This window comes from Pecten maximus, chromosome 5, assembly GCF_902652985.1.
Source record: "Pecten maximus chromosome 5, xPecMax1.1, whole genome shotgun sequence".
Classification (NCBI taxonomy): domain Eukaryota; kingdom Metazoa; phylum Mollusca; class Bivalvia; order Pectinida; family Pectinidae; genus Pecten; species Pecten maximus.
The window spans coordinates 47,014,361-47,025,231 of record NC_047019.1 but is presented as its reverse complement, the minus strand read 5'-3'; the positions used below and the strand labels follow the sequence as shown (position 1 = coordinate 47,025,231).

The following is a 10,871-nucleotide window of genomic DNA, read 5'->3' as shown; positions in this document are numbered from 1 at the left end:
CACTCTAAAGGGAATATTGCAATAGAAAAAATATATACAAAATAAATTGATTGTAAGCTCTTATAAGATTTGTAATTATACTGTTAAAAGAAATAATGCTGCATATTAAAAACAAAAATCACACTGTACATAGCATTATTATCAGGCAATCCTGTCAGAATTTTTCACATCAGAATAGTTTTACAGCAGTTTATTAAAAAATGTAATTATATAAATATCCAATTGAACAATTTATCAATAACTAAGTAACTAACAACAACAAAAATTAACTAAAAGTCTAAAACAGTTAGTATATATAACTCATATAAAGGCATTCAATAAATAAATATCATAAAAAATAATACATTAATAAAGATGAATAGATCATGACTTACAATAATTACTATGCAAATTAAAATGCATGAATTGGTTAAGATATTAAGTTATTATCAAACATTTAATAAATAAATATCATAAAAAATAATACATGAATATAGATGAATCAATTATGAGTTACAACAATAACTATTATGCAAAGTACAATGCAGAAATTGGTTAAGATATTAAATCATCATCAAACATTGTGACATTATTCAGTAAAAAATACACATAACATAAGTTTTATAATAAATTACATCTTCATCTATAATCAAATAAATAATGTTTTAATGCAAAGTGAGGAAATTATTCCAAATAGTATATTCTGATTTTATACTTGAAAAACTTTATCATAAACAATATCTTAGAGTTAAGAAATAAAATAAAATTATGGAGAGTCAAAAAAATAAAGTAAATGTGTTACATATAGCCAATATATTAGTTATACTCATTTTAAAATAAATAAATAATGGACTCTTTGTAGAACCGCGTCCTCATCGCAGTCTGGTAACATTCTTATTTTAACAATAGAGTTACTTCCCTTCCAATCTTTGGAGTACACTACTTCGTAAGATTTAACGGTAAAATTTAGTATTATACACTCGTCCGATCGCAATGACATTTTGCATGGTGTTAGATAAAGGTATAATCTGTATGTTACAGAAATAATAATAAAAAAATATAAATCAACGACTTCCTGGGCGTGTAAAAACCTCCCTGGACACTCATGTGCTGACCGCAGCCGGGAAAACATTGCGACTTCATCGTAATTTCGCAAGATATAATGGTAAAATTTAGTATTATGGACTCGTCTGATCGCAATGACATTTTGCACGATGTTAGATAAAGGTTTAATCTGTATGTTACAGAAAAAAAAATCAAAAAATATATATCCAGGACTTCCTGGGCGTGAAAAGTACACCCTGGACACTCGCATGCCGACCGCAGCCGAAATACAGGGCAACTTCGTAAGATTTAATGGTAAAATTTAGTATTATGCACTCTTCTGATCGAAGTGAAATTTTGCACGATGTTAGATAAAGGTATAAGCTGTATGTTACAGAAAAAATAATAAAAAAATATAAATCAACGACTTCCTGGGCGTGAAAAATACGCCCGGGACACCCGAGTGCACGCTGCACTGCAACTTCATCGGTGCATTTTAATAATATGCAATGGTCCGATCGAAGTGAGATTTTGCATGGTGGTAGATAATGGGACAATATGTACGTTACAGAAGAAAAAATTCAAAAAATCTTCATTAACGAATTCCTGGGCGTGAAAAGTATCTCCCTGGACACTCATTACTCCCTGGTCACTCATTAGGTACACCCCACCAGTACTGTTTGATAACAACCCGTGTATCTGATGTAGTTAGAGATGTAATTAATTGTACGCATGTATTAATGTGGTATTTGCACGAAGTATTAGTAGTTGTATTAATTTATCAGGAGTCGTGAAAGGTGATGCGAAGACATGACAATATATTACAGTCTATGTGAAATAAGGTCTACCCTGGTCTCTGTATAGAATATACTAGACGTAAAATGGTCCAATTTCACGTAGGTCTTTGAGAAATTTCGTCTGCGATTACAGCAAAATTCGCATCAACAGCGTCTGGTGATATTTTTATGCATTTTAACAGTTACCATGTTGGCAGAGCTCGTGTCAAGACGTCCACCATTGATTTTCCATAAATCATACAGAGTTAACTCCCATTTCCAGCAGCCGCAACAATAATAATTGTCACGTGACATTGGTGGTTTATTTTACAAAACATCGTGTGTACTTCACATCGATTGTAGATAAAGTAATGTGGCGATATCTGGAGTAATCCCGGGGTGTCGTGAGGGATTGTGATAACCCCTGGCGTTAGGGAGCCCTCGGTACCAACATCGGTAGGTAGCCAGGTTTTATACAGATTGTGGTAGCGGCAGTCTCCTGTTGAGTACCCTCCGCCATTATGGTACAGACGTCTGTCGGGAGGAGATAACGTTACGGTACAGTGGTTTGAGGGGTTTAGTTACCGTCAAGTTGCTCTTTCGCTTTATAGTAACACTCGATATTTAACGTGTAATTCAAACGTGAGTTGAATTAATTTGTAAGGTCCATCCTAAATATAGGCTGTAGTACTGAGGCCGGAAATACCAATTACTACAACCAATTAGTGGAGAGTGGGCTGGGTCGGTAGATGTTTACTTGTAGAGGATAGCTAGAACATCATTGATGATAACTTGGTATGTGTATTATAGCATTTGTTGTATTATAACATCTATGTGTTGTATTATAACATCGATGTGTTGTATTATAACATGGATGTGTTGTATGATAACATGGATGTGTTGTATTATAACATGGATGTGTTGTATTATAACATGATGTGTTGTATTATAACATGGATGTGTTGTATTATAACATGGATGTGTTGTATTATAACATTGACGTGTTGTATTATAACATGGATGTGTTGTATTATAACATTGATGTGTTGTATTATAACATTGGTTTGTTGTATTATAACATGGATGTGTTGTATTATAACATGGACGTGTTGTATTATAACATGGACGTGTTGTATTATTACATGGATGTGTTGTATTATAGCATCGATGTGTTGTATTATAACATGGATGTGTTGTATTATTACATGGATGTGTTGTATTATAACGTTGATGTGTTGTATTATAACATTGACGTGTTGTATTATAACATTGACGTGTTGTATTATAACATGGATGTGTTGTGTTATAACATGGATGTGTTGTATGATAACATGGATGTGTTGTGTAACATATATGTGTTGTATTATAGCATGGATGTGTTGTATTATAACATTGATGTGTTGTATTATAACATTGACGGGTTGTGTTATAACATGGATGTGTTGTATTATAACATTGACGTGTTGTATTATAAAATTGATGTGTTGTATTATAACATGGATGTGTTGTATTATACCATGGATGTGTTGTATTATAACATGGATGTGTTGTATTATAACATTGATGTGTTGTATTATTATAACATGGATGTGTTGTATTATAACATTGATGTGTTGTATTATTATAACATTTATGTGTTGTATTATAACATTGATGTGTTGTATTATAACATTGACGGGTTGTGTTATAACATGGATGTGTTGTATTATAACATGGATGTGTTGTATTATAACATGGATGTGTTGTATTATAACATTGATGTGTTGTATTATAACATTGATGTGTTGTATTATAACATGGATGTGTTGTATTATACCATGGATGTGTTGTATTATAACATGGATGTGTTGTATTATAACATGGATGTGTTGTATTATAACATTGATGTGTTGTATTATAACATGGATGTGTTGTATTATAACATGGATGTGTTGTATTATAACATCAGTGTGTTGTATTATAACATTGATGTGTTGTATTATAACATTGATGTGTTGTGTTATAACATGGATGTGTTGTATGATAACATGGATGTGTTGTATTATTATAACATTTATGTGTTGTATTATAACATTGATGTGTTGTATTATTATAACATTGATGTGTTGTATTATTATAACATTGATGTGTTGTATTATAACATCGATGTGTTGTATTATAACATTGATGTGTTGTATTATAACATTGATGTGTTGTGTTATAACATCAGTGTGTTGTATTATAACATGAATGTGTTGTATTATAGCATCGATGTGTTGTATTATAACATTGATGTGTTGTATTATAACATCAATGTGTTGTATTATTATAACATTTATGTGTTGTATTATAACATGGATGTGTTGTATTATAACATGGATGTGTTGTATTATAACATTTATGTGTTGTATTATAACATTGATGTGTTGTATTATTATAACATCGATGTGTTGTATTATAACATTGATGTGTTGTATTATAACATTGATGTGTTGTATTATACCATCGATGTGTTGTATTATAGCATCGACGTGTTGTATTATAACATTGACGTGTTGTATTATAACATTGATGTGTTGTATTATAACATTGATGTGTTGTATTATAACATGGATGTGTTGTATTATAACATCGATGTGTTGTATTATAACATTGATGTGTTGTATTATAACATTGATGTGTTGTATTATAACATTGATGTGTTGTATTATAACATTGATGTGTTGTATTATAACATCGATGTGTTGTATTATAACATTGATGTGTTGTATTATAACATTGATGTGTTGTATTATAACATCGATGTGTTGTATTATAACATTGATGTGTTGTATGATAACATGGATGTGTTGTATTATTATAACATTGATGTGTTGTATTATAACATGGATGTGTTGTATTATAACATTGATGTGTTGTATTATAACATTGATGTGTTGTATTATAACATCGATGTGTTGTATTATAACATTGATGTGTTGTATGATAACATGGATGTGTTGTATTATTATAACATTGATGTGTTGTATTATAACATGGATGTGTTGTGTTATAACATGGATGTGTTGTATTATAACATGGATGTGTTGTATTATAACATTTATGTGTTGTATTATAACATTGATGTGTTGTGTTATAACATCAGTGTGTTGTATTATAACATTGACGTGTTGTATTATAACATTGACGTGTTGTATTATAACATTGATGTGTTGTGTTATAACATGGATGTGTTGTGTTATAACATGGATGTGTTGTGTTATAACATTGATGTGTTGTATTATAACATGGATGTGTTGTGTTATAACATCAGTGTGTTGTATTATAACATTGATGTGTTGTATGATAACATGGATGTGTTGTATTATTATAACATTGATGTGTTGTATTATAACATGGATGTGTTGTGTTATTATGGCATTGATGTGTTGTATTATAACATTGATGTGTTGTATTATTATAGCATTGATGTGTTGTATTATTATAGCATTGATGTGTTGTATTATAACATTGATGTGTTGTGTTATAACATGAGTGTGTTGTATTATAACATGGATGTGTTGTATTATAACATGGATGTGTTGTATTATAACATTGATGTGTTGTATTATTATAACATTGATGTGTTGTGTTATAACATGAGTGTGTTGTATTATAACATGAGTGTGTTGTATTATAACATTGATGTGTTGTATGATAACATTGATGTGTTGTATTATAATACCAGTGTATGTAGTATACCTTAAATGGTCATCGCCAAATTTCGCTAGAACAAATTCATTCAGAACTCTTGAGGAAATCAAAATGTTACTTATTTCAGTGATAATTCCGATGAGTTCAGGATGGAACCAGAAATGATTCTTCCCAAAAAAATGCTAACAACACACTAGACAATCTTGTGTCCTTACCCAAAGTATTTGTTTGTGATTAATTAATGTGATTCACACTTTTATATGCTTGAAGACATTTGTTTAAGTTAAATAAATTTTAGGAAAACAGTTTAAATCGTACACAATAACCTGTTTTATCCCTGAGTATTCCTAACTATTCTCTGTGCAAATTATTACACTTGCTTCCTGGTTTGTGCGAGGGGAGGTAACTTGTATACACTCTAGTTAATGCGACATTGGAAAGTCACCTCAAGCTCTTGGGTTGATAAAAATGGCCCTCGACCATCGAATACTGTTTTTAGTCTCAGATTATCCAATTGGAAATCCAAGTGAAATTTCCGATTGTTTTTACATTTGATATTTAATATGAAAGTAGAATACTTTTGACTGGTTTGTCATTTCCGAGAAATAGGCCACACAAAAATAGCTATGCTGGTTGAGTTGGTTGAAGTGATTATGAGAGGAAACATAACGTAAGCTTGTTTCCGCAACAGAGATTCTGATAGCACAACAGAGATTCCAATAGTAATACAGATATTGCATGTTTTAAATCAGTCGATAGTGAAATGCTTGCACAAAGTATATAACTTGAATTTGCGATTCATTATGACACCGGAACAGATGGCCAATTCTTCGGTAACAAATCAAATTTCGCAGAAGAGTTTCTACTAACGAAAGTTATCAGATGTCTAATCAGGAAACAGATTGGCTATTACACTGAGAGAAAAAAAAACCCAGTAAATTGAGTACAATTTAAAAACATAGGAACCAAAATAAGCTGAGAGATAATTCACAGGAATCTTATATATAGGGAATCGCAATGTGGTTTTTCAAGAAACATGACGAATATTACGGATTAATCGATCTCTGAATTTAAACTTATTTACAGTATGCCAATTCAAGTGCGGTTTAAAAATGTAATTCTTCACTGTTCATCACAACTTTAACGCAACCACAGCCTTTTTAAAGTAAATGAAATTCCTTAAAATGACAAAGGATAATCATTGGTAAAACATTAAGGAATGCATTTAAAAAACAGGAAAAATTTCTTCTTATTTCCTGCCATTAAATATTTAAATACTACTTGCTTTTCTCCTGTATTTCAATCCCTCAGGCATAGCATCTATGAGTGATCTCTAAACTTGGATGAAAATTTAAAACACAGTTGTTTTGAGAATAAGAACATTTTTGACTCTGAACTATTAAGGGTTAAGGGGCGAGGCCAAAAAATTGACAAATTGGCTGAATATCAACAATCTTTATTTCCAGACCCAAATATGTCAGTACTCTTCAGAATGAGGTCTTCAGAATGAGGTCTTCATGATCATGATCAGGTACTTTTTAAATATTGTGAAATTTATTACCCTAAGGAATCACGTTCCACCCAGGGGAGGGAATAAAATTTATTACCCTAAAGCATCACGTTCTACCAAGGGGAGGGAATAAAATTTATTACCCTAAGGCATCACGTTCCACCCTTGGGAGGAGGGAATAACATTTCTTACCCTAAGGCATCATGTTCCAACCTGGAGAGGGAATAAAATTTATTACCCTAAGGCATCACGTTCCACCCTTGGGAGGAGGGAATAAAATTTATTACCCTAAGGCATCATGTTCCACCCTTGGACGGGAATAAAATTTATTACCCTAAGGCATCACATTCCAACCAGCGGAGGGAATAAAATTTATTACCCTAAAGCATCACGTTCCACCCTTGGGAGGGAATAAAATTTATTACCCTAAGGCATCACGTTCTACCAAGGGGAGGGAATAAAATTTATTACCCTAAAGCATCATGTTCCACCCTTGGGAGGGAATAAAATTTATTACCCTAAAGCATCACATTCCACCCAGGGGAGGGAATACAATTTATTACCCTAAAGCATCACGTTCCACCCTGGGGAGGGAATAAAATGTATTACCCTAAGGAATCATGTTCCACCCAGGTTTTTGAGTTTATGTGAGGTTTTTGTATTATCTATGGTATGCTATTTTTTTACCACATTTTTTGTTTTTAGTAATCATGAAATCACATACTTCATAAAAGTCAGATGATTATAACATGTAAGGCCATTGGGCCTTTAAGTCTTAATGTTTCAATATTTTCAGGTAAATCACAAGGTAGTTAAAGTAAATCACCAAATGTAGTTACAGGTGTGAGGTCAATCATCAAATGTAGTTACAGGTGTGAGGTCAATCACCAAATGTAGTTACATGTGTGAGGTCAATCATATACAGGTGTGAGGTCAATCATCAAATGTAGTTACAGGGGTGAGGTCAGTCACCAAATGTAGTTACAGGTGTGAGGTCAATCATATACAGGTGTGAGGTCAATCATCAAATGTAGTTACATGTGTGAGGTCAATCATATACAGGTGTGAGGTCAATCATCAAATGTAGTTACAGGGGTGAGGTCAGTCACCAAATGTAGTTACAGGGGTGAGGTCAATCATCAAATGTAGCTACAGGTGTGAGGTCAATCATCAATGTAGTTACAGGTGGGAGGTCAATCACCTGTAAAAGTATATATATAGAATATAAGGTCACCTTACTAGCTCAGACTAGCAGGAATTGCCCTTTGGCCGATAATGGTGGGATGTTTGCCTATTACAGATTTGGTGCTATTAACCTCTCCAAGTGTAAGCTATAGGAGATTGAGAGGCTTCCTTTAAACTGAAAAACCTGGGTTATGGTTGTCTTTGGGGTAAAGACTTTGTGAATGAGGGAGTAATGTAAAAGTATAAGGTTGCCTTAATAGCTCAAGACTGGGGGAATTTTGCTTAAGTCTGATGGTAGCTAGGATATATATATATTTATATTGAGAGTGAAAGATCACTAGTTTAAAGCCTAGTAGAGTATTTTTCATTGCTTCTTCCTATTGCACACCAAAGGTTGTTAATTGATAAGTAAATACTTCTGTGTTTCAGATAAACTGTATTGAACTACTGAATTAATTGAGACTGTAAGTGGAGGGACGCGTACGTCCAAGCATTGTGAAGTGGAGGGACGTCTAGCTGTTGTTGAGAGGAGGGGCGTCTAATTAAGCATTGTTAAGTTGAGAGACGTCTATCTGTTGTTACCATGGAGAGCCACCAGGGTACATACAGGACAATCCTCCTCTTCCTTTTGGTGGTCCAGTCCTTTGCAAACCATCGGATCGTCAGGATTGGCGCTCTTCTCAGCTCATCACAAAACCAACTGGTATTTGAGGATGCAGTACGCAGCCTCAACAACAACTCGGGAGTTCCTGTGAACATTCGCTATGAATACACCTCCATCATTATGGACCCGAACAGGATTCGTTGTGCCCTCAAGCTTTGTGATGAGCTGGTGAAGAAGGCTGTCCATATTGTGATTGTGAGCCACCCCCCACCTCACGATAATGACCAGGCACCCATCTCTGTGTCCTATACATGTGGCTTCTACAATATTCCTGTTATCGGGATCTCTACCAGAGACAGCTCATTCTCAGACAAGGTACTCACTTCTATATCACTGTACTCACTTCTGTATCTCTCTACTCAATTCTATATCACTGTACTCACTTCTGTATCCCTGTCACTGTACTCACTTCTATATCACTGTACCCACTTCTGTATCTCTCTACTCAATTCTATATCACTGTACCCACTTCTGTATCCCTGTAGCTAAGATGCTCTGATCTTGTATTTCCTGTACTTATTTATCATCCCTCATCCTCAGTTAACAAGGGGTATTGTGTGTATTCTGATCCATTATCAACCATTATCAGACAAGATGCTATATCTTCTAAGTCATTCCCCTATAAGATGTTCCCTGAATTGTGTATTGTTTCTTGAAGAACGATTGATCAGAATTTTTGTTTGTGTAGAATGTACACCCCACATTCCTGAGGACTGTGCCACCATATTTCCACCAGGCAGATGCTTGGCTTCAGATGTTGACCCATTTTGGCTGGAAACAAGTCATTTTCATTCACAGCATGGACGAAGAGGGTCGTATGATCCTGAGCCGATTTAAGTGGCTGGCTGAAAAGGAGGACATCATGGTAAGACTTGATAATGTACAGGCTCTGAGATGAATTGATGTTAGGTTCTAGTTTGGTAAAGGATGACCTTGTTTAATGTTGTAGGGACTCGATTGGTAAAGGATGACCTTGTTTAATGTTGTAGGGACTCGATTGGTTAAGGATGACCTTGTTTAATGTTGTAGGGACTCGATTGGTAAAGGATGACCTTGTTTAATGTTGTAGGGACTCGATTGGTAAAGGATGACCTTGTTTAATGTTGTAGGGACTCGATTGGTAAAGGATGACCTTGTTTAATGTTGTAGGGACTCGATTGGTAAAGGATGACCTTGTTTAATGTTGTAGGGACTCGATTGGTTAAGGATGACCTTGTTTAATGTTGTAGGGACTCGATTGGTTAAGGATGACCTTGTTTAATGTTGTAGGGACTCGATTGCTACAGGTTGATGTACCATATGATGTATGTAATAATAATATAATGTTATATATTTCAGCATTAAACTGTCATGGTAAAAGTCTCTTTTTAAAAGATGTGTAAATCAAATTCAAGATATAGTTATATTAAAAATCCTCTGGTTACCAACAGTTCCAACATTTGGGTTCAATGACTAGAACAGCCATAATTAGTTGTGTACAGATTAGTAAACAAAGTAGTGCAGGGACATTAGAAAAACATAACAAACATGCAAGATTTTAAATCATTATTTTAACAATAAAATCATGTTACTTGTTATTTAGTGTTTTATTGAATGTCATGATGAAGTATATATTTTTTAATCATGACTTGGAACAAATTTTGCATATAGATAAATTCCCTATACACCATAGAAACACCATTTGCATACTACTGCATTGATTTTGGAATCCAAAATGTAGCTTGAAATAGCAAAGAAACATGGCATGAACTTATTCATCTACCACAGAGAGACATGACATCAGTTGGTAGTTGCTACAACAGCTTGAGTTTTAAAAAATATGTCAGAAACGCTGTCCAATTGATCCGAGATATTGAGGTAGACCAAATGTTACTAACATGGACAGAACACATCAGCACATCTCTATCGTAGACTTTGTATTGTCGTTTTAACTGATCACTCAAAGGTATTCACAGCAATGGATAGTGAGCGTCCCTGTGATGCAGTATAACTGAAGACAAGATTTATTATAAACATTAAAGGGTCGTGACTCTCAGACATC

At 33.7% G+C, this 10,871-nt stretch overlaps 1 protein-coding gene across 2 annotated transcripts in view; it reads left to right on the top strand.

The window, feature by feature from the left end:
* Positions 1 to 2,102: 2,102 nt before the first annotated feature.
* Positions 2,103 to 10,871, top strand: part of LOC117328198 (glutamate [NMDA] receptor subunit 1-like) — a 62,634-nt gene continuing 53,865 nt past the window's right edge. For both annotated transcript variants that reach the window (XM_033885628.1, XM_033885629.1), the window contains exons 1-3: positions 2,103 to 2,255; positions 8,596 to 9,145; positions 9,519 to 9,695. In XM_033885628.1, coding sequence (XP_033741519.1) covers positions 8,750 to 9,145; positions 9,519 to 9,695 — 573 coding nt within the window. In that variant the 5' untranslated portion in view covers positions 2,103 to 2,255; positions 8,596 to 8,749. The remainder of the gene's footprint in view (positions 2,256 to 8,595; positions 9,146 to 9,518; positions 9,696 to 10,871) is intronic.